The following is a 24,465-nucleotide window of genomic DNA, read 5'->3' on the forward strand; positions in this document are numbered from 1 at the left end:
GACCTTCCACCATCTGTGTTTCCACCCATCCACCTACCTGTCCATCCACCCAAGTACACACCATCTACCCATCCATCCATCTATCCATCCATCCATTCATCCATCCATCCATCCATCCATCCACCCACCCATCCATCCATCTACCCATCCATCCATCTATCCATCCATCCATTCATCCATTCACCCATCAACCCACCCACCCACCCATCCATCCACCCATCCATCCATCCATCTACCCATCCATCCACTCACCCATCCATCCATCCACCATTCCTCCACTTATACATTCATCATCCATCTATCAATCTAACCACTTGCCCATCAGCCCTCCATCCATCCATTCATCCATCCCTCCATCATCTGTCCATTCACTGTCTACACACCCATCCATCCATTTTCTACTCCTCTTCCCTCCCTCCTTTCTCCATTTTCTCCTTCTAGCCATCCATCAATCCACCCGTCCACCAACCACCCATCTATCCATCCACCTACCCTTCCACCTAAATACCCATCCATTAACTCATTCATGTGTAAATACAAATTGAGTGCCACTGTCTACTGTGTACCGGGTCTATTTAAGACAATGGCAGAAGCGAATGAGACCAGCTCAGCCCCTGCTCCCAGGGGAGCTCCTGCGCAAACTGGGGAGACAGTGAGCACTCTCCATTCCATGGGACACCTGCTGGGGAGACTGGGGAGACTGGGGGTTCAAGGAGCACTGAGCAGGGGCAGAGCCCAGAAGCGGGGGTCAGAGAAGACTTCCAGAGGTGGCGTCCAAGCATAGTGATAAACCACAGAGCTCTCCTCTGGGCTGTGGCCAGAGCTGACTGGTGTCTAGAAGGACCCCTTTGGCCAGAGTGGACAAGAGATCCTTAGGGACAAAAGGCAGGGAGCCACTCAGGACTCTGGCGTTGTCTCCCCAGAAGAGGCTCTTGGGCTGGGCAGTAGCAGTGGTCAGACCACATGGCTGGAGTCTGGACACCTGGGAGACTGCAGGGGAGCTGACCAGGCAGGTGAGGGCTTGAGAGAGAGGTGGGACAGATGGGGGGCAGGAGGGGACGAGGGGCAGGAGGGGATGGCGCACAGCCAGCGGGGGCCCTGGGGTGGGTCTGGGTTAAGCCCACTGGACCTGGGAGGCCCAGGGGCTGTGCTTGCCCTTGGCCAGGGAGAGGTGAGTGAAGGCAGGTTCTCAAGGGAGGGGGAGGTGGCGGCCCGAGGCAGCCTGCTGCACAAAACGACATCGAGCAGGAACACGGCTACTCAGCCACGGCCGTTTTCCCATGGGTTTCTTTTATTGTTGGTGACGACCACACAAGAGGCCACTGTGAGACAGATGGACGTGGACAACGCGGGTTTTCTACACGAGTGCTCAATACTCCTGGGAAGGGCGGGGTGGGCCCGATTCCTCTCGAGCTCCAGTCCACAAGCTGGTTTCCCCTGAGCGGCCGGTTCCACAGGCCTGGGCCGAGGTCCATTCGCAGGGATGGCCAAGAAGCCTCCGTGGGCCTGTCTGGCAGTGCCTCTCCAGCAGCATGTCCTTGGACTGCGGCCGTGCTCCCTCCAGGATGGCAGTGCTGGGAGCATTTCTCAGCTGAGAGTCCAACATCCTCGCCAAGGACCACAGGAACGTCAGCAAACAGATTTCAGAAACCAGCCCTGCATTCTGAGAACTGGCTTTGATTCCCGTGTCAATACGATTCTAAAAGCCGTTCCCTAAGGAAACAAGTGCTGTTCCTGACGTGACACGTGCCTCAGAGAAAGTTCCGGCGGGGTCTCCCTCCCAAGACTGCGGGGCTCCAGGCTGCCACCTCGGGGGCTCTGCAAGGCCGGGGACACCACGGGGGACGCACCCCTGCTCGTGGCGAGCTCACTTTCTCTGTGGCTGGGGGTCCACGTCGGGCAGCAGTGGTGGCAGCCCACATGGATTTTATGGAGTTTTCTTGTAGCTACAAGGAAATAAACAGCACCCCCATCTCACACCCGGGCCCTGGCCCTCCGTGGGCTCTGAGCAGACCTGTGTGACGTGGGGACACGCGGTCCCACTTCGTCACCTTTTGTATGGCTTCCGCCATTTCACCTCTGCACAATTAGGCAAAATATGACACTCGGCTTTTTTAATACGAGCAAAACAAAGGATCCAGGAAGCTACTGTGAGCGCTGGGATTCTCAGCAGAGAATCCATGATCTATAATTATCGTATTTCTCCTCCACACATAGATGACAGCAAGCTGTGGGCTCCAGGGGGCCCTGGGGTGGGCACGGGGAGAAGGGAGCAGCTCTAACGCACAGAACACGACTCAGACGCTTCTACCTGCGGGACGGGCACAGACTAGGTAAGTTACACGGCGACACGGCGGACAAAGGGTCATCTCCCTGTGGCACAGAGGGTGTGACCAGTCAGAGGGAAGGACTTGAGAGCGTCCCGCGAAGCAGAAGGTACGGAGTGGGAGCGGCCCTCCTTTCTCGCAAAACTCAGATTTTCCTTCTTCGTTGCCTCTGTCCTGCCGTGGATGGTGCCCTGCGGGCCTCCTGCCTCCGCTCCCCTCTACACCACGAGCCAGTGGCGGAGCTGGAAAGAAAACAGGGCTTATTCAGATGTGAAGTGAGGAGCTCCTTGGATAAAAGCAGCTCCTGGGCCGGCGGCCCGGCTTGTAGCTGGGAGATCCCTGAGCAGAGCGGGCGGCTGGGGGACCAGCACTGCTCCTGGGGCACCACTGACCTGACGCCCTTTTTAACTTTATGGAGACAAGCCATCACTTCACAAAGAGATGTCGGTGGGCACAGTGGCCTCAAGGGGCCAGAGCGTGGACCAGCAGCGTCTGCCATCCCTGGCCAGTGTGACATCAGCTGCTGGACGGACACTGGCTGCCAGCGTGCCTGGGCTGGTCCAGAACGCTCGCCTACTGGCTCGCATGTGACCTGCGATGCCCCTGGCCCCCTGTGGCCTCTCTCCTGGGGCCTCTGATCCTGACCCAGTGGAACCCTGCACCCCGTGGTGCTGTCTGCTTTGTGTGACCTGCGGGTGTGGGATGAGGCCTCGTTCACCGCTCGGGGAAGGGTGAGATGGACAGGGGCCCTATTTAGTTGTCCACGAATGTCATCGCCTGTTACTACCCAGCTGTTAGTTCAGCCTGTTTTTGAGCACAAGCCATTCGATGGCACTAAATGGCAAGAACCGTGTTTTGTAAACATTTCCAGACAAAGACGGGCAGGGCTTGTTTCTGACACAGCCACACCGGGGGTAGGAAGATGTTGCCCCTGGCCCCACCGCAGGGCCCTCCATCACCGTCCGGAGAACCTGCTCAGGACACACCCACACAGCAGCCAGAGGGCAGCCAGAGGGCAGGGCTGGACCAGGGACGCCCCGGGGGCCGGAGCAGTGGCCCCGCGGTGACTTCAGAGCAGTGCCGAGGCCAGGGGGCCACACCTGGGACCCCAGCTGAGACCCGACCCCGGGGGTGAAGTGGCCCTCTGTCCTGGCTGCAGATGAGCCGAAGGCGACCTTCTCAGAGGAAGGTGTGCTTACGGGGCCCCTCAGAGCCCCCACAGGTGGAGATCAAGCCGGAAGCTGCACGCAGGGAAGCAGAGGCAGCAGCCACCCCGAGCGGGTCGGCAAGAACCAGAAGCTCAGCTCAGATGCCCACGGACCAGAGCGGTTGTGGTCCTCAGGTTACCGGGCAGCTGTGTGAGAAATGGTTTAAAAAGTGATGGATGCCACTTACAGTTCTGCACAATTCACAAGGCCAGCTGCTGCTTCCAGAGAGTGAACAATGTAACCGTCAGTGAAGGGGGCACAGGAAGGGGGTACGTGATGGAGACACTTTTCCATAACTGCCCACGTGACACTTCCACGTGCAGCGTCAGAGTGAACGGCCACAGCTGCAGACAAAGATATTTCTGGTCCAGGGAATTCCCTGGCGGTCCAGTGGTTAGGACTCGGCGCTTTCGCCGCCCGGTCGGGGAACTAAGAACCCGCAAGATGCGCAGCTCAGCCAAAAAGAAAAAAAAGATATTTCTGGTCCAGATGGAGTAATGGGGACCGAATATATTCTACCATCTGACACAGCTTAAAATGAACAAAATATATATAATAATAGGTTTTCAGACACAGGAGGTCAGACGACAAAGGACAGATTCCCCGAGGGAGACAAGCAGGGGGATCTGTCCAACTGCCCCATTGGACCTCGAGGGGCTTCCTAGGCTTCAGCAGGGGAGGGGACGCCCAGGTGGGGCAGCGAACCCCTGGCCTGATGAGGTGGGGTGAGCGCTGGGGAGCCCAAGGCGGCTGGAGTTCACGGGATGGAGCTGCGGAGGGGCGAGTGCAGCACTGAGAGCCCTGGGCACGTGCACGGGGACCCGAGGGTTCAGCTGAGCATTCAGGGCACTCGAGGCCGGAGACACCCTCCCGGCAGGATTCGGGAAACGTCTCTGAAACTCACAGGACGGGAGCTGTGCCCGCCCTGCAGCCAGGCTGGAGAATCTCCTGGATCTTGGGGCGCCGGGTAGAGTGTCACCCAGGTCTTGCACCAGCATTGGAAACCGTCCCACACTAAATGCCGCCCTGGTCCCACCTAACAAGTCTTAAAAACCAAGTCCCCCAAAGATCCAACTGTCTCCAAGTAACTTAATGACGACCCAGAACAAAGCTCAAGAATATGTAAAGGAACACAAATATATCCAGCCTCTAACAAGGTAAAACTCACAATATCCGGAATCCAATTAAAAATGACCAGATGTGTGAAGCGGCAGAAAACTTCAACCCCTTATGAGAAAAGTCAACTGACACTGACCCGGAACAGACACAGATGTTGACACTGGCAGATGAGAGACTTAACGCAGTGATTGTAACTGCGGTCCATATGTCCAAAAAGGTAAGTAGAGGCATGAAGGACATAAAAAGACCCAGCGTGAACTTCTAGAGATGAAAACTACAATGTGTGAAATGACAGGTGAGCTGGACGGGATTATTAGCAGGTTAGACTTTGCAGAGGAAAGAAATTAGTGGACTAAACAAAAGCAACAGAAAGCACGCAAAATAAAACACACAGAGGGAAGAGAATTAACGTGGCCTAAAATATGTGTAACTGGAGCCCGTGAAGGGGGTGGGGCAGAAAAAAATGGAAGAAATGATAGCCCAAAATTTCCAAATACACTGAAAATGATAAACCCACAGTTCCAAGAGGCTCAGTGGACTGTGGGTGTGAGAAGCATGAAGTACGGTGCTGTAACCCAGCACAGTGGAGAAATGAACCCAAAGACTCAGTCAGCGTGATGCCCTTTCAATACATCTAAAAACAACTGAAACCAAACAGTCTACTTTTCAGGAACATAGCCGTACCTACAGATGCAACAAAACTGTGCAGCAGAAAATGCATGGGAAATATTCAGCTAGATTGAGATGGTGTTGACTTCAGGGGCAGGAGGGTGGCAGGCACGGAGGTAGATGTGAGTTACTGTCAAGGTGGAGTTTTGTACGGTTGTTCACAAGGGTTTATTTTGTTATGTGGTTAAATAAATGAAAAACAGCCATGGGTGGACTAATGTACAATGGTGCACCCGGACACAAAACCTAAAAAGACACCTGAAAGAGTATGAGACCTGGAGGAGGCAGGGAAGCCTCATATGGCAGAGCCCAGGATGGAAGCAGAGAGGCAAGGGGCAAGATTTCAGTAGGGCTGCAAAATTCCCAGAACTCACAAAAAACATGAATTTACAGACCCTGGGCACACAAGAGATGCCGGGAGGAATAAGAAAATAAAACTACTTAGAATACCTTTGCAATAATATAAATAAAAGAAATCTATGCCCAGACACATCACAGGGAAACTGCAGCACCAAATGCAAAGGAAGCTGGAACGGGTCCGGGGACCCCGGCCCATGGGGCCACACGTCTCAGCAGGACCGCAGGGCTGCAGGTGGAGAACCAACATCTTCAAAATGCTGAAAGACCATAACTTGATCGAGAGCCACGTGCCTGCGGAAACTCTGTCATAAATAAGGGCAAAGTAAAGACATTCACAGACACACAACAGTGAGGAAGTTTATTAAGACACCCCCTTAAAGGAATGTCTGAAGGATGCTTCTTCAAAAGGCAGGAAAATGGTCCTCAAAGGAAAGATGTATATGCCAAAAAGTAGAGTGAACAAATAAACACTGGACACGCACATTTGTCCAGGGAAGTTTCTGGACAAAATAACAACAAATAAGAATAGTGACTAATTTGTGGGTTAAAAATGACATAAATGGAATATTGGACAATAATAGCTTGTTAATCTGTAGGAGGAAAATTTAAGTCCTTGTGATATTCAGGATGGGGGTTCAGATAATGTTTAACTTTATACTTAAAGTGAAATATGCATGGTACAATTTCAAAAACAACTATAAAATGAATAGAATAAAGTATATAAATTCCAAACAGAGAGGAAAGAGTAGAACAAGAAGAAAAAAAAAGACCAAAAAATCAATCATAAAAGGCAATAATAAGGTGGAAAAATAAACATTAAAAAATGGAACAGAGTTAAAAAATAGCAGAATCAAGTCCAACTGTACCAATAATCACGGCAAATATAAATGGATTAATCTGCCCAGTTGCCAGACTAAAGCATTCCAGTGTATTCGAGGTTTGCAAAAGACACCTAAATGTTAAGATGACTGCAAAGTTGGAAGTTAAAAGATCACAAAAGACATTTCAGATAAACTCAAAAGAAACCTAGTGCAGCTGTAGTCACCTCAGACAAGAGGGACTTTAAGAGCAAAAACACAGCAAGGGAGCAAGGATCGGCCAAGTAGATGTGATCATTCTGAACCCATACCTGTCCCAGAAAACAGGCTCAGAATAGACAAAACAAAACCCAGTAGAACTACAAGGGAAAATCGGACAAATACGCTTTCAAGGTCAGCTATCCCATAAATATCTACTGATTGCTGATGGTTAAACAGAGCTAAAATGGGCAAAATTGTAAAAGGTTTGAACAATGCAGTTACAAGTCCAATCTAATGGACAGAAGGAGAATTGCATATCAACAACTGGAGAACACATCTCATCTAAAGATACACATAGCATTTATACAATTTGATTAGGTACTTGGCCGTAAAGGAGTATCAATACACTCCAAAGAATGAGTAAAAAGGTGCCTGAACACAATGCAATTAATTTAGAAATCAATAACAAAAAGATAAATGAAACATCCCCATATATTTGGGAATTTAAAGGCAGACTTCTAAGCATTCATGGGTGGAAGAAGTCACAATGACAATTAAAATATTCTTAGAACTAAATAATACACAAAATGCTATGTTAAAAGTTGTGACATATAGCTGATTCACTTTGTTATACAGCAGAAACGGACACAACCTTGTAAAGCAATTATACTCCAATAAAGATGTTAACAAAAATTTCTAATTATAAGAAAAAAAAAAGTTGTGGAACACAGCCAACAGGGTATTTTGAGAGAAATTCTTAGCCTTGAATGCTTATGTTAGAAAAGAAGAAAGGTTGAAAATTAATGATCCACGGTCCAAATTAAGAAGTTAGTAAATGTATGACAGAGTAGACCAATGAAAGTAGAAGGGAGAAATAATGACAGAGCTGAAATGAACGAGACAGAAAGCAAAGCACAAACAGAGCATCCTGCACCAAGTCGCGACCCTTCAAACTGCATAAGGGGAAGTTCTCTGTCCCAATAGGCCCCCACCCCACCCCTGCCTAAAATCATGCCCCTTACACAGCTTCTGAGTCAGAGTGTCCACGTCCTGGAAGGACTTGGTTGTGCAGCATTCACAGCTGACGCTGGCGTCCTGACCAAGCACCTCGCCCTGGCGTTGGAGCAGGGAGCACCCACCCAGGTCACCTCCGCCCCCGGCCGGCAGTGGGGAGAGTGGCACTCACTGTGAACTGGCGCACCTCCCCTCTGTCCACCCGCTCGTGCTCCTTCTCGGGCGTGATGGCGTAGGCCAGTTTCTAGAAGAGAAGGAGCAACTGTGGGCGCCGGCCCGGCCTCAGCGGGGTGAACGGGCCCTGGCCAACTGCTGTCGATGTGGGAGCTGATGGCTTGGGTCGCCTTAGACCCTGGAGCAAAGTTCAGCCCAACTCGAAGTAGCCGCTACTGGAGGAGGTTCGTCTCCACGTCAAGCTCGCGGTGGGCCCTGAGCAAAGGTGTCCTCCGTCTCTTCCAGGAATCCCGGCACCAAGATATGAGGTGGAGGGACCCCTGTGCCCAGCTCACCCACCCTCTCCTCCATAGGTGACGCAGGAGCATGCCCGACCGACTGCGAGGCCCAGAGCCACCCCCAGCCCACATGAGGGTGCCTGCCTGGGGATCCCCCTGGCCCTGCTTGGCCCCAGGTGGAGACGGCGGGTCCCCTGCTACCACCCCACCCTCAGACCACTGCCCTTCCACCTGCACTGCACGCTGTAGAGCATGTGTGCACACACACAGAGACACACACAGGCAAGTACGCACGTGTATGTGCCCACGTGAGGGCACACACACATCAAGACAGGCACACACAGGCATACACACACACACACACGCACAGGCACAGCCCCCCACACCAGCCCACGTGTCTCTGGCATGGTCACCGGCCCCTCCAGCCCCTCCTGCTGGGCAGAGATGAGCAGGCGGGAGCAGGCCTGGGACAGGGACACCCGCCTGACCTTGTTGGTGGCCTCACAATCGGGTGGGGGGGGGGAAGGGCAGGTGAGGGAGACCCATCCAGATACACACCTCCCTCGAGGAGCCGGGCAGGCTGCAGAACTTGTAGGCAGCGTAGATGGGCACCACGGACATGGAGGACGCAGCGATGGCCCAGCCCAGCGCATTGGCCCACTCGGGGAAGATGTAGGCGCCGTAGTGCGGGGGCCTGAAGGTTGCGATGCTGACCACGACCACGAACTGGAACCGAGGGACGGGGGTCAGGGGCGGCCGGGGGCAGGGCTACCGAGCCGGTGGCTCCAGGGGAGGGTCCCCCGCGCAACGGGACTAGGCCGTGAACCTGGGCAGCGGGCGTCTGTGTGCACTCTGCAGACTGGCGCTGCTGCAGGACGGGGCAGGGGTGCCCGGGGGGCGCACATCCCTCCAATTCTTATGTCTGATGGGCGGGGATTCGCTCACTGTCCCTTGTAAACCTCACAGGTTGCCACACGGGGAGAAGCAGGACACCTGGCTGGTCTGGAGGTCACATGCCCCAGGCTGCTGGGTCGCTGGGGGTGACCAGCAGCCGCTGCAGGTTTGGAGCAGCTCAGGGAGCTGGGGGCTTGAACTGGGAACCTCACCCCCACTCCGCCTCCTCTCTCACTGGTCCTCGGGGTGGAGGGGGTGCTGCCCGAGGCCCCTGCCCAGTCGTGGACACCCTGGGGGCCGCTGGGCTGGCTGGGCAGGAGGAGGGCCGAGGTCACGAGGTGCTCGCCGGCCTGGGCTCTGCACTCAGAGCTGGACGGCCGCTGAACGGCGGCCCGGGGCCACCAGACAGGGCAGGCAGTTCCAGCTTCGTGAGCCATCGGGGCTCGGTCACAGCCACCCAGCTCTGAGGCTGTGGTGCGGATGCGTGGATGAACCAGCACGGCCGTGCTCCAACGCAACAGGCGGTGGGTGGCCCTGGCCGCAGGCCCGAGCTTGCAGACCCCTGGCCGGGACGACAAGCAGCTACTGGGGAGCCCTGGGGGCCGCGCTGTCACAGAACCGGAGCGGCTCCCGTCTGGCCTCGCGTCTGAGCACCTGTCTTCCCGGGTTCTAACCCTTCTCTCGGGCCTCCAGGCAGAGGTCAGCTGATGCCCTCCAAGCACAGGGGCCGAGCGGGACGCACACGGGCCTTAATCGGGTGGGAGCCCTGCCTCCCGTGAGTGGTTTCTCAGTGGCTCCAGTCGGGGTGGGATCTTCAGGAGACCAGAGGATTTGGGGGGCCAGCCTGCCCTCCTGCCTGAGTCCGGTGACCTGCTGACTCCCGCCCGTGGAGACCCTGGTCCCCGGGCAGCACCGAGCCCCTCCCCCAGCATCAGGCGTGCGTGGCCCCTGCTGGACCCGGTGGCGGGGGAGTGGGGAAGGAGGGGCCTCACCAGGAGGAAGCAGGGGCTGATGAACTTCCAGCACAGCCGCCAGTAGAGGCTGGGCCGCTGCCCGGTCATCTGTTTGATGTCGTCGCTGAACTGCCACACGCCTGCGGGAAGGTGGCCAAGCAGGCGGTCAGCACGGCACCTGCCCGAGACGCGGGCCCCGCCGGGCCCTCACCAACCCCGGGCCACCCCCAGCAGACCTGGAGCTCGGGCTGCACGCTGGTGCCCAGGCCGCCCCACCCAGCCGCCCAGGGGTCTTGCTGACCCGGGCCCGGTGCATGTCCCCGTGGTGACACTGGGATCACCGATGACCCCAAGGGGGCCCGTGGGGCCTCCGCCCTCCTCCCATCTCAGGTCCTCCTCCCCGTGGCCCACGGCCATCCCTGCTTCCCCTCTGTAATCACGTTTTTTTCATTTACAAAAATCATGGTAAAATATATATAACATAAAACTTACCATTTTAACCATTTTTAGCGCACAGCTCAGTGGCATTAAGTACATTCACATTGTTGTGCAAGTACCACCACCATCGTCTCCAGAACTTTCTCATCCTCCCCAGCTGAGATTCTGTCCCCATTAAATGCTCACTCCCCATCCCCTCACCCAGCCCATGCCACCCCCCCATCCTACTTTCTGTCTATGTGAACCTGACTCTTCCAGGGACCTCATGGGAATCCTACAGGATCTGTCCTTCTGTGACTGGCTTATGTCACTGAGCATAATGCCCTCAAGGTTCATCCATGTTGTAGCACGTGTCAGAACGTCCTTTTTAAGGCTGAATGACATTCCATTTATGTAAACAGTCATTCTTTTGTAAGGAAAGCTACTCTAGAAGCTCCATGTGCCGCAGCTTTCTCCACATCTTACAGTGATTTCTCTTGCCCTGAGCCTGGCCTGGCCTCTGGTCACGAGACAGCAGCTGGTTGGCCGAGTCTTGTGTCACATGTGGGGACACAGCAGAGCCACACCTCCATGCAGAATCCCCTCTTCACACTCCAACCCCATCGTCAGATCCCGGACTCGGACCCTGGAGAAGTGGGGTGGGGGAGGCTGAACCCAAAGGCCAGCAAAGATGGGCGTGCCCACCAGGCCCCTCGGCCCCTCAAGCAGGTCCAGGGCAGGCCAGCCCCTCCTGCGCCCGGCCATCGTCTCTGAGACCACAGGGACCTGGGGGCACTGAGAGGTGGGCGCATTCTGGGTGTGAATTGCCGTCTGGAGAAACGGCGTGACCTCTGTCTTCGGAGGCTTTGGGGAGCACGTGCTGGCTGCAGGGCCAGCCTCCCTCCCGTCTCCGCCAGCCCCACGTTCATGGCTGTGGGATACGTTTGAAGCACTTTCTCTCTTTCTCTGAGGTTTTATTTTGGGGTGGGGAGATTATAATTTAAAACTATAGGCAAGTATTGATTCCAGGTGCCAATGAAAGCACAGAGAGCTTGATCTTTCCCTTTTCTGTAGAAAAGTAAGTATAATTGGAAGGGTGTTCTTGGAACATGAACTAGTTGCCAGGTTAAGCCTCTCAAAGCTAGAGTGCTTTTCAGGTTATAATTCCAGGGCCGAGGCAGAGACCATGACCCCTCATGTGACGCCAGGGCTGCTGCGAGACTGTGGTTCTTGAGCAGCACAGGCCTTTGGCTTCGGGCTGAAGCACATGCACATGCAGAGAAGTGTGCCCGTTATCTCGAGCTTTCACTGCAAACCCCCCCAGAGACACCTGGCCAGGAGAGCTGAGCGGCACCACGGCCCCAGGTCACAGGGAAGAAACGGAGAGAAAGCAAGGCGGGCCCGGGCAGCAGGCTGGAAAGGACACAGCTTCTGCAGCTGTCAAACCCGCAGCAGCACATCCCAGGAAACGTGGGGGACACCCCAGGAGGGGCCGGGGCGCATGGCTGCAGGCTGGGCCGCGCCTCTTCCAGGGGCTGCCTGCTGACCAGCAGGTCCCTGACCTCGAGGGTCTCCCAGTCCTAAGGCGTGAATGAGCGCAGGACCGGGGTGGGGGGTGGTCTGGGGTCCAGGTGGTGCTGTCCGTGCAGGGTCAGGAGTTCTGGCCTGACGCTGAGCAGCGGCTCTCTGAACACCACCATCATCCCCCGTCAGCTGAGGGCCTTAGTGGCACGTCCCCAGAGAGAAGCCCACTCAGCCTGTTCCCCTGCCGCCTCGGTGCTGGTCGACCGCGCTCAGCAAATGCGGGGACCTCGCCTCCAGCGCCAGCCAGTGTCCCAGCGTCCTCGCAAATCCTTCCTCCTCAAGAACCAGCAGCACGATTATGTGGCCACACCGGGTGCTCTGACCGCAGTGAGGATCTCGGGCTGCCGTCCAGGCTGTCTTCACTGATCCATTGGACAGCTGGCTGCCAAGCCTCCTCTGGGATGTGTGGTGACCACAGTGCAGGGCAGCTTTGCCAAAAAGGAAGCAGCACAGCGACAAAGCCCAAGGACGCCGGCCCGGCCGGTCGCAATGACGGCACAGTGGCTGGGTCTTTGCGGCTGGAGCACACCAGCCCCCCAAGGAAAGCTCCGTCCTTACCGTAGAACCAGGCCACCCCGATGACCTCCATGAGCACCCCGAAGAGGATGGACGTGCCGGCCGCAAAGTGGTCCAGCAGCGTGAAGACGTAGATGCCACCCTAGGAGGGAGGGGAGCGCCTGCTGAACTCGGGGTGCCCGGTGTGGCACGCCTCGCCCACGAACGTGCTCTTTCCAAAGCATAAACCAGGCCTGCAGTTTCAGCTGACAGACAACTTCTATTTTACTCCCTAGAGAGTGTTATTTGAATCACTAAAATTCAGTCCACAAGCAGCTACTTAGGGACCCACCTATTACAAAAAAGAAAAACTCCTCTCCTCCCCAACAATTAGGGATGAAAGCAAGCAAATGTCAAAGTTGGCAGGGCCTCTGTGAGGGGGGAGGACCTGGGGCCTGCACCCCCCCGACAGGCCTCCCCCGACCCTCGTGCCCCACAAATCCAAGGGCTCTTCCCAGGGAGCTGTCCAGGTTCTGAAACACTCCAGACCAAGTGCTCAGGCACCCAGGGACCGCGTGAGACCATGGCGACTCTGAGTGGCCGTGGCTCCCCGCATGTGTTCAAGGCCACCCCGAGTGTGACCACAGCCACCCGCCTATTACAGGTCATGGGTTGTTTGGAGGCGTGCAGCCCTTGGAAATGCTGTGGTTCTGTCTGGTCTGACAGCACTAACCATTGCTGCCCAACACCAAATGCTAATGAGACATTGTCGGGCGGGCGAGCGCAGGTACGCAGGTACGTACGTTGGTGACGCAGAAGAGGGAGAGAAGGAAGGTTGCCAGGACGATGAGGAGGGTGAAGAGCTCCCGGTGCCTGTGCAGCAGCTGGAACTCATCGATGAGCCCGGTGATCACCGACTCCATCCCGCCCATCTGCAGCCGACACAGGGCAGAGGAGCGCTGGGGGCGGGGCCGGCGCTCTGCACCCCGCCTAGGCCGCTATACGGGTAACTCAGCGGACGCGCGCAGAGTCAGGAGCTGCGTGGTGTCCGGGGTGCGGAATGCACCCTCGGCAAGGGCTGCTCTCGTGACACGGCCACTGGAGAGCGAGGACCTGGGGTGGATGCCCTGCCCTCTGGTGAGGAGTTGCCAGAGCGGGGCGGAGTGCTACGTGGCCCACGTAATACAGTCCCCTGCACTGCCACAAAGGCTCAGCTCTGCTGGGCTTTTCTACGCAAGTGTCTGTCCCACAAGCACAGCTTCGTTTTGCTCCCAGGGAGGACCTGGCCTGGCCACTGGCCACGTCCTCACTGATTAAGCCCTCCTGACTCTCAGCACTGTCGTGATGGGGTGTCGCCCACGAAGCCCGGCCAGCTGGGGAGCCTCTCTGCCCTGCTCTGCTGGGACCACCTCCTCCAGGAAGTGCTGTTTATGGGAGTCACCGCCAAGGGCTGTGCCCACCCAGTGGGCAGGTGACAAGGCTGATGGCGAGGCGGAGGTGGAGGGCTACAGTGCGTGGCCAGCAGTCACGTGGTGGGGATCCGTGGTCCTCTGCACTTTCCAGGAAGCTCGGATGAACACGGGGCCTGAGGTCTCGGCTGTCGGTCCCCAGCAGGCCACGTGCAGGAAGAGCCTGAGGGAGTCCGCCTGCCGAGCCAGCGCCCGCGCGCACGCAGGGCCGCCACAGGATGCTCAGAGGGCCAGGCTGCAGCCTCGGCTTCCCACCCCGCAGGGGCACCCTTCCTCCTGGCGGCTGAGGGGCAGGGAGAGCGTGAGTCAGGCCGCCTGGGCCCTGTGTGTCCCGTCACCCCGTTGCCTCGTTTTCCTGCACTGGCCCTGCTGCCCCCGGCCCTGTGCCTGTGTGTTTAGGACTCGCAGGGGGCTTGCTGTGCCCCCGCCCCCCCCCCCCCCCACCCAGGGAAAGAAGAGGGGAGAGTTGGTCCGAAGCCTCCTTGCCAGTTACTGTGGGACCCTGCCTCCCACGCAGGGGCTCTGTGCAGGCACCGGGGTTTGGGAGACCCGCAAGGGCATCCGGGCCCGGCCTGGCCCTGTGAGGGCTGGCTGTCACTGGTGGGCCCACGGCACGCGAAGCGCCGAGGTCACTCACGGCGCTGTCGATTCCCAGGGTGAGCAGCATGACAAAGAAAACCACGGCCCAGACGGAGGACAGCGGAAGCGTGGCAAGCGCCTCGGGGTAGATGATGAAGATCAGCCCCGGCCCTGAAAGCAGACCCCGCCGTTGCTTCCCGTCACCCCCAGCCCTGCCCCCACCCGGAGACCACAAGAGGGCACAAAACCCTGCCCATTGCCTTCTTTCCGCTCTCCTTGGAAAGTCCTCCCTCCTGGAATTCAGGGCCCAGGGCTCTGGAGAATGGAAACCGGATCCATGGGAGGGAGGGCCTATGTTGTGTCCCCTCCAGCCCCCAGTCGTCTCCCGGGGCTGCGCGGGCCCTGGGAGAGGAGGGGGCACAGCCAACGGGAAGAGGGCGGGAGTGGCTTCCCGGGGTCCTACCCTTCATCCCTCCAAACACTCGGGGCGCCTCCTGGTTGGTTTTTTGTGCCTGTCGTGGACACGTGCGCACACACTCAGGCATGCTGTGGTTCCTGTAGCCCACACTGTAGATATTTTTCTGCACCGACATATTACTCTAAGTATCGTCTTTAAAAATCACGTGCTGTTACAGAGATACCACAGTTTAGGGAGTGCTTCTCCATACGCTCCTGGCAAGGCAGTGTGTTTCTGCTCACGTATGAGCCTCCTCTGACCCTCTGACGCACTCCTGGGAGTGGGACTGCTGGGTCAGGATGGGCACATGCGGGAACCACACCTGCTCTCTTACCCCCGGCAGGTGGGATCTGGGTGGAGGTGGGGATGGAGCGGCTCCGGACTCAACCAAGACTCAGGCACTTTGGCTGCAAATGATCCCAAAGTAAACAAAGACGCCCACAGGAAACTGCTAGGTGATCATTTTCATGGTTAACTTAAAACGACGTGCCATGTAGCTCACTGGCACGGTCTCCCGAGTACTTGATCACAGAGGTGTGACATAACTTCTCCGGTTCCCTTGTCCTCAGCGGGGCCTGTGTTGGGTGCCAGCTGTTAGGAACAGGGCACTTACTGATCCTTCTAGAGAATCAAACAAAGGCCAGAGGCAGGGTCCACCTCCCAAGGTCTCTTAGGAGCCCTGGTGCCAGGCCTGTGCTCTGCGACTCCCAACCCCACGGAAGGAGCAGGGTTTCTGGTGTGGAACGAAGGGGTGGCTCGTGTGAAAAGCTCTAAAGTCTAAATGCCACAAACCCAGGAAGATAACCATCTGCTCGGCTGAACGGCTGAACGTAAGGCCAATATCCTCACCTTTCATTGCTGCTCCCGGGTTAACATTTCACCCTGTTTTCTTGAGAGTTAGAGCTATAAATGACATTTACTTTGCTTGTCACGGAAATGCATAGAATACATTCAGCTTACTTTCAGGGGTTAATGGAGGTTCTTGCAAACTATTGCTATTTATCATAATAAAGGGCAAAAGAGCGGTGAAAATGCATAAATGCAACGGTGAGTAAATTTCACTGCTCTGTATTTATTGGCATTATGTTCCCTCTCTCCTGCCCATATTGGATTTTTTTTTTTTTTTTTTCCTACAGGAAAGAGTATGGATTTGGAAACACTTGCTGAGATTCCATCCCAGCCCCCAGCTTTCCCACCGCAGTCTTGGAGGGGTCTGCCTGCCCCGTCTCCAAACCTCTGTTTCCTGCTTTCAAAGTGCAGCTCCAAATGGGACCTAATGAAACTTCAAAGCTTTTGCACAGCAAAGGAAACCATAAACAAGACGAAAAGACAACCCTCAGAATGGGAGAAAATATTTGCAAATGAAGCAACGGACAAAGGATTAATCTCCAAAATGTATAAACAGCTCACACAGCTCGATATTAAAAAAACAAACAATCCAATCCAAAAATGGGCAGAAGACCTAAATAGACATTTCTCCAAAGAAGACATACAGATGGCCAAGAAGCACATGAAAAGCTGCTCAACATCACTAATTATTAGAGAAATGCAAATCAAAACTACAAGGAGGTATCACCTCACACCAGTTAGAATGGGCATCATCAGAAAATCTACAAACCACAAACGCTGGAGAGGGTGTGGAGAAAAGGGAACCCTCTTGCACTGTTGGTGGGAATGTAAATTGATACAGCCGCTATGGAGAACAGTATGGAGGTTCCTTAAAAAACTAAAAATAGCATCACCATATGACCCAGCAATCCCACTACTGGGCATATACCCAGAGAAAACCATAATTCAAAAAGACACATGCACCCCAATGTTCACTGCAGCACTATTTACAACAGCCAGGTCATGGAAGCAACCTAAACGCCCATCGACAGACGAATGGATAAAGAAGATGTGGGACGTATATACAATGGACTATTACTCAGCCATAAAAAGGAACGAAATTGGGTCATTTGTAGGTACGTGGATGGACCTAGAGACCGTCATACAGAGTGAAGTAAGTCAGAAAGAGAAAAACAAATATTGTATGTTAACGCATGTATGTGGAATCTAGAAAAATGGTACCGACGAACCGGTTTGCAGGGCAGAAATTGAGACACAGACGTAGGGAACAAACGTATGGACACCAAGGGGGGAAAGCGGAGGGGGGTGGTGGTGGCGGTGGGATGAACTGGGCGATTGGGATTGACATGTATACACTGATGTGCATAAAATTGATGACTAATAAGAACCTGCTGTATAAAAAAACAAATAAAATAAAATTCAAGAATTCAAAGAAAAAAAAAAGTGCGGCTCCCAACACCCAACCTCTCAAGAACCGGATGGGCTGACGGGGCCGACCCGCTGAGAGCTCAGGGCGCAGGTGGGGTTGGCCCTCTGTTCCCCTCAGCCCCTCCCTGAAGGCCACCCTCCCGCTCAAGAGTGAGAAGACCCAGGAGGAGATCAGTCCCCCAGCCCCCGGGAGAAGAGGGGCTCCCCAGGGGAAGGGAGGGGCCCAGCCCCGAGCGGGCCGGTCCCGGGGGAGGGTCCTCCTGGCTCACGCACAGAGTGATCCTGCAGGCCGGCGAGGGTGGCGGCCGTCGCGGGAGGCCTCGGGGTCCTGGACTGACCTAGCTTCAGGCTGCCTAGGCCGTGACTTTCTGCCCAGCACCCCGGGGGCTCTCTCCTGCGGCGCCCAGCTTGGTCCCTGTGTCACCTGGGCCCACGCCCTCTCCCGCCCACTCCCCCTCAGCTAACTTCCTAGTTTGCAGACACTCCGTGCCCGTGTTGGCGTGGTGAGCAGGTTGGGAACATGGGTCTCTGCTGTCACCGTGTCCCGAGACTTCAGGGGATTCTCGGCTATTATCCCAATCCCATCTACACGTGCCACGGCCACGGGGTATTTGAAGGAAAAGCTTTGGAACAGATCAACTGCTATGTCCAAACCAGCCCAGCTTCCTTCTGGCTGACCACACCGAGGTCCGTGCCGCTTGGAACAACTCGGAGCCCTGAACTTCACGTCCCTGGCCAGGTGTAAACAACGGCGGGGGCCGCCCAGGGAGGGGAACCAGACCCTCGTCCTGCAGCCGAGTGGCCTCTGCAAGGAGCACGGGGACAAGGGGCAAACATGCGGCAGCCTCTGTGTGCAGCACGGTGGTCCGAGGGGGCAGGAGCAGGGGGCGCGGGGAGGCGGTGGGTGCGCTGCACCCAGGATCCTGTTCTCAGTTGCATCAGCAGCCTTTGGGAAGGGCTCTGGAGGCCTGTGCATTTCCCTCTAGGTTTGCAGGGAAGACGCTCGTCAAGAACTGGGCAGCCTGAACCTCGGGAGCGGGCGGGGTCGGGGGGGACCTGTCGGCCCCGGGGCACTCACCGTCCTTGGCCACGTCCCCGATGGGCACACTGTGCTTCTGGGCCATGTACCCCAGGAAGGAGAAGACCACGAAGCCGGAGGAGAAGCTCGTCAGCGAGTTGACGGAGGTGGTGATGATCGCGTCTCTGCAGGAACAAGACGCGCTGTCTCAGCACCCGGCCTGGAGCCGCTGCAATTTTCAGTCATTATGCGTAATTTACTGCGTCTGGGGCAGGCAGCTCCGGGGGCGCTTCCCCAGTCGAGCAGGCCTGCCCCTCCTGCAGCCCCAGAGGCTGTCCAGCGCTGCCCTGCAGGAGGGAGGCTGGCACCCTGTGATGGTGACGGTGACGGTGACAGGACCTCCCACCTGGACCCCCCACTGAGCGGCTCTGGGCTCTGGCCAGACATTGGCTAGGCCAGGCCCTATGGCCCGTCCACGTTTGCCTGGGGACCAAGGGACTCTTGGGACTGCTGACTCAGTGCTGAAGGCGAGACAGTCCCACCAGCAAAGCTGGGGCTCCAGGTGGGCAGCACAGACGACCACAAGGGTCCCTACCCCTGCTCGACAGGGGCTGCCAGGCGGGGCTTTGAGATGTCTCCTGGGGAGCTTGCTAAGAAGGAGGTTCTGACGGGGCGGCTCTGGTGGGCCCCAGATGCTGTGTTTCCCATTCGCTCCTGGGGGTCCAGTGCTGCCGGGCTGTGGACCCCACTCTGACGGCTGAGAATTCAGAGAGCAGGGGAGGAGGGGGTGCGGGGTCAGCCCTCCTGGTGCCCGAGTGGAAGGACGTTTGCAGCGTGCTCAGACCCAGGTGGGCACAGGGTGGGCGCTGGCAGGCGCTGTCTGGCCCTGCCATCCAGACTCCACCTTTGTGTGGCCCTCTGGGTGGCAGTCAGTCTGGCCATTTTGCTGTGCACACCGCCTTTGCATTTTTATCCTCATGATATGAAAGAGAATAAATACAGGCTCATGAAGGTCAAAGAAAGCAGTCCTGGATGAAATTCTTTCTCCGTTTTCAGAAGGCTTTCAGGGCCAGCAAGTGGCTGCGGGTCGCTCAGGTCATCCGGGCTGGGCGGCCCCACCTGAGATGCCGCCACAGCTCTGGGTACACAGTGCGGCCACTTTCCTGCTTGTCCTGCTGCCGGGTCCCCGGCGGCCTCTGCACAGAGTCTGGGAAGCCCCTGGGGCCCAGGATCCCTAGGTGCAGGCCGGGTGGGGACACGTGCAGGCCCTTCCTCGTGGGGCACGTGGGGGAGGAGACCGGCCCTGAGTGCTGGGAGGATGAGGCCGGCTGGGTGGGGCAGGGATGGAGGAGGGGGGCAGAGGAAGGGGCCTGGGTGGGGGGGGGTCGGGGAGGCCTCCTCCCAGGGAGGTGGTCAGCATCTCCACCGCTTCAATGCTCCCTTAAAGCCACAATCAACATTGTGCCTAGAGCTTCCCTGTTTAGTTTCCACTTTAAAAGCCATTTGGCTTAGAGTTGCAAGCACAGCTCACTTTCCCCTCCCTTCATCCGGGGACACATTATTTCCTAAAGTCAGCGATGCCCGCCCCCTATCAGCTGTGTCCCCACCTGATTCTGCAGACCCTCTTGCGGGAGCCCAGGACTCACCTGTAGCAGTTGTTGGTGAATTTATTGTAACTGGAGAAGGCGATGAGCACGCCAAGCCCCACTCCCAGCGAGAAGCATATCTGGATGGCGGCGTCTATCCAGACCTGCGCGGGGCAGGGAGACAGACAGAGCGGCGGTGAGAGGTCCCTGCGGGGGCCCAGCCAGCCCAAGGACAGGGAGCGGTCCTGGGGTGGTCCCACAGACGGCCGCAGCTTCGCTGCCAGGGGCTCCAAGGAACGGGGTCGAACTTAAACTCGACATCATTGTCAACAAGCAAATGTCATCTCAGGGAATGAACCTTTCCCGTGTTGCTGGCCTGAGAGAGCCTGATACACAGGGGGCTGCGTCTTGTTGCAGGCCCTGCGGTTTCCCATCACTCCAACTGGTGAGGGTTGGTCTGGCCCGTGACCCTGGTAACAGCAGTAATTTATGAAAACGCTGTGTGACGTGCGTGCCTCAATCAGACACGTGCCCACCAACGCCCGCTTTCTGTCCTTCCCACGGAAGCACATGGTGAGTGCAGGGTGAGCACGCGGCGGGACATGCAGAAAGGCCTGTGGAGCCGACCGCGGCTCTGACACTGTGCGCTTGCTGGGGGTGGCGCAGGTGACATCCGCGCGCTGACACACATGACAAGTGAAGGCCTGCAGTCGATACTGGACCAAGGAGAGATTTTAAAAGTCAGACACGACCCTCTTGGGTCAGGGTGATGTGGAGACCACCTGGTGATGGTGATGTGGGCCCCCTTGGCCCTGCACAGCCTGGGGCAGGGATGAGGAGGAGAGTGGAAACCCGCCCTAGGGGACTGGCCAGACCTGCTGGGCTGGCAGGTCCTGGGGGCTGTCCCCACAGCCCGTGGTGCAGGCCTGTGGGCCGGGGTCCTCAGGCAGTGACTCCAGAGCTCCCCAGCCGGGGACAGCATGTTTCCCAGCTCAAGGCCTAGAGTGGCCGGCTGGGCAGGGGGCCAAGGGGCCCCCTCGTGCTGGTCATCAGCCAGCCCGTCTGGGCAGGTAGCTGCAGACAGGAGCCGGTGTCGCCGGGGGGCTCCTATCTCCTCTCAACCCCAGGTCCTCACGGGGTCAGCGGCCACCCCAGAGCCTTTGCACGTGCAGCTCACCCATCAGGATACGCCTCCCGGCCCTCTGTCCAGGCCTTTGCTCACTGCCGCTCCTAGGACCCAGCTCCAGACCCAGGCCACGGTCCACCCTGGGACCCGCCTGGGCAGCCTCTCAGAACTGACCTGGACTTGCCCTTCCTTTACTTCCCGGCCTCCTCTCTCCTGCTGGAATGGAGCCCTCCCGGACAGCGCTCTGTCCCAGCCCAGACCCCGCCTGCCCGCTGGAGCAGCTCCACGAGAGCTGCCGATGAACGACTGAGAGTCTGGACGGCCTGAAAGGGCTGGGCATCTGCATGCCACTGAGGACAGTGACGCCGACCCCAAAGGCAGTCCCTTCGTCCCCACGGGGATCTAGAAGGGGCCCCCAGGAGGCAGGGCAGCCTCCACGTCAGAGCAGCGCAGGGTCCCCGGCGCCACGGGCACAAGAAGGGACGGAGCCGGCAGTTACTTCCGCCCCATCCGCTTGCTGGGCAGGCCCCTCAGTGGAACCTCCGCTCCCACCCGGCCTGGACCAGTGAGGACCTGGCCAGGCCTCTCCCTGTGGACCCTCTGGACTGAGCCACCATGGCTGAACCCCCAGGGCGTGGTCAGGGACGAGCCTGGGATGGTGCTGGGGCCCTGTGCCCCGATCTGGGCCAGTCCCCAACCACAGCCCCTCGGGGCCTGTGGGACCTAGCCCCCCACTGCCAAGCCCCAGAGGCAGGGTGCCAGGGCCGCTCGGTCTCTGAGGGAGGCTGGCCTGAGCCTGGGAGAGGGCGTACAGGCAGCACCTGGGCCCGGAGCAGCCCTGGGAGGACAGCTCAGGACGGCCGCCAAGCTGGTGAGGCCCAGGCCCTGCCCTGTCCTGAAGGACGTGGTGCAAAGTCAGCCAGAACCCCGCGGAGGGACCAGGAACGGGCCCCCCCTCCGAGCTGGGACTGCATAGACCTGCCCTTCGGGGACCGCGGTCTCCCGGGAGCCCAGCGCTTGTGGGCCTGCTCTGTCCTGGTCTCTGCTCCTTCCCTGCCTAGCTGACGGGACTGTTAGAGGCAGGGACACTCAGGTGAGGTCCAGTCCTGTTGTGTCTCCGTCGCCCACCACCTATGCCTGTCTGTCATCCATCCGTCATCTACCGCCTGTCTAGCATCTATCATCCGTCCACCTGAAATCTATTATCTGTCTCATCCCTCTGCCAATCTACCTCACTTGTGACAACCACCGGTTCCTACTGTTCTCTGCTTTCTTCGCACCCCTGGCATCTGTTTCGCGCACTCTCATGCTGCCTGCCCTTCCTGCCTGACGCCCCACTTCTCTTTGACTTCCAGATCACGCCCACCTGGCCTTGGACGCCCAAGGCCACCTCCTCCTGCCAGCAGCCCCCAGCTTCCGCGGGCTTTCCCGAGGACAGATGCCCTGCTGACCTCTCAGCTCCCCGGGCTTGGCTCCGCAGCTGTGGGGCCCCGGACCCGCTGCTGGACGGACTCTCCCTTTAGCCATCCGTGGAGACCCGTGTGCTGCCCTCACAGCCTCGGTCCTCGGGTGGGCTGCCCAGCTGGTGCCCGGCACTGCTCGCGGCCGCCCTCGCCTGTGCGCTTATGGGGCCGAGACCGTGGCGCTTTCCTCTCGCTGCTTCTCAGCGCCCGACCTCCGCCCTGCCAGCTCCCCCCATTCCCAGGGCTCCTGGGGTCAGAGCCGCGTCTGCCTCCCCTTCTCGCCCTTCCTCCCCACTGCTGCCCCGGGGGTACCTCCTCCAGCCCGATGAGCCCCACAGCCGACTCTCTCACAACCTGGCAGCGTCAGGCCCCGGCCCCACACCTCAGCGGAGACTGCCCTCCCCCTCCTGCTGCCCCCCGTAACTCAGCCTCCCTGGGGCCCCTCCCTCTGCCCCCGTCTAGTCCACCTGATTTTCCAGTGACCCCCGCCTCCCGCCCATGGCCACCCTGCTTCTGGGCCTGTGTCCCTGCCATGCTGCTGCCTCTCTCTCTGTCCACCCCCCGCCGCCCCGCCATTGCCGGCCGAGCCTCTCCTCTTCACGAGGTTGTCTTCTCATATTTCAACCCAGAATTACTTCTTCCTTTGCTGAAGAAACCTGCAGCCTGACTGTGGACTAAGTTTTGGCCACGGTGCGGTCACGTCACGCCTTTGTGCCGGGGGCGCCGGGGTGTTTGACCCTCAAGGTCTGGCTCCCCGAGGGGGGCCCTGGTTCACGCAGCCTCAGCCCAGCTCCGAGGATGCATCCGGGGCCAGAGCTTGCGGCTGCGATCCAGCTGAGCGGCAACGCCCTCGGGCACAGACCGGGCACAGACTGGGCGGCCCACAGGTGCTCATCCCAGGAAGCGGGAGCGTTCCTCCAGGGAGAGCATGGCCCAGAGCGAAGAGGTCGAGGGGCAGCCGACTCCCACTCTCTCCCTGCAGAAACCTAGGCGACCTGTTCCCCTAATGGCCTTACTCTGGTCCATTCAGCTTCTCGCTGTGCCCACACGGCCCCTTCCCACCTGGACAGGGAACTCTGCTGGGTGGGCCCAGCACACAGCGGGCTGAGTGAGAATTGCTGCCCGGCTGCCGCCTTTGGGGTCTCCTGCCTGGGATGTAGAGCCCCACGAGCCACCTGGCAGGCCGCACGGACTGGGGCCGCGAGCGGAGGGCGTGCTCACCGAGGCCTCGCAGAGCCGATGGAAGTCCACGCTCAGGTACGCTCTGATGCCGTCCACGGCCCCGGGGAGCGTGACGCCTCGCAGAAGCAGCGCCAAGAGGACCACGTACGGCATGGTGGCGGTGACCCACACGACCTGGGGAGAGCACAGCGTCACTGGGCCGCACCGGCCACCGGCTGGCGTGGCCGGGCACAGGGTCACCCTCATGGCTTGTGCTCAGAGAGGGGGGCCTCGGATTGGGAAGCCCGGAGCCCCAAACAGTCACAGGACACCAGCTCAACAAATGCCTCCTGGAGCGAGAGTGTCCAGTGCCTTCTATCCTGTACATTGTCTTTCCCAGGGATTAAAATAGGACGAACAATTTGGCAAGGAAGGAGCACTCCTTCTCTGCGCTTGGGCCGTGGCAGTAGGCAGCAGTGGCTGAATTTCTGATGAGGGAGATGTGAGTGATTTGCACCGATTGTGCAAATGGGCACCTGGATCACTTGTGAAAGATGGATGCTGGGCCGTGGGGGAAGTGGAGGAGAGCACCTGTGGCCATCGGAAGACTCTCAGGTGCTGGAAGGTCCCTGCAAGCGTTAGCCCAAGTGACGGGGACATTCTGGTCATCGTTGCTTTGGGCGCCCAGATAATGACCAAAATATTTTCATCAGCAAAAATATGTTGTTGTGCTTGTCTTCATGCTGAAAGCACTCTCCTGACATCATTCTTCAACCACAGCCACCTGTCCCAACCCACCACGGCCCACCTGCCCACTC

General features: G+C 57.9%; 1 protein-coding gene across 1 annotated transcript in view; it reads right to left on the reverse strand.

The window, feature by feature from the left end:
* Positions 1-2,545: 2,545 nt before the first annotated feature.
* SLC6A3 (solute carrier family 6 member 3) overlaps positions 2,546-24,465 on the reverse strand; it is a 34,112-nt gene continuing 12,192 nt past the window's right edge. Inside the window, exons 5-14 of the mRNA XM_068531790.1 lie at positions 23,708-23,842; positions 19,958-20,061; positions 18,372-18,496; positions 14,618-14,730; positions 13,315-13,443; positions 12,575-12,674; positions 10,055-10,155; positions 8,727-8,894; positions 7,889-7,960; positions 2,546-2,569 (exon numbers count right to left, since the gene is read on the reverse strand). Of these exons, the coding sequence (XP_068387891.1) occupies positions 2,546-2,569; positions 7,889-7,960; positions 8,727-8,894; positions 10,055-10,155; positions 12,575-12,674; positions 13,315-13,443; positions 14,618-14,730; positions 18,372-18,496; positions 19,958-20,061; positions 23,708-23,842 (1,071 nt within the window). The remainder of the gene's footprint in view (positions 2,570-7,888; positions 7,961-8,726; positions 8,895-10,054; positions 10,156-12,574; positions 12,675-13,314; positions 13,444-14,617; positions 14,731-18,371; positions 18,497-19,957; positions 20,062-23,707; positions 23,843-24,465) is intronic.

This window comes from Eschrichtius robustus, chromosome 2 (genome assembly GCF_028021215.1).
Source record: "Eschrichtius robustus isolate mEscRob2 chromosome 2, mEscRob2.pri, whole genome shotgun sequence".
Taxonomy (NCBI): domain Eukaryota; kingdom Metazoa; phylum Chordata; class Mammalia; order Artiodactyla; family Eschrichtiidae; genus Eschrichtius; species Eschrichtius robustus.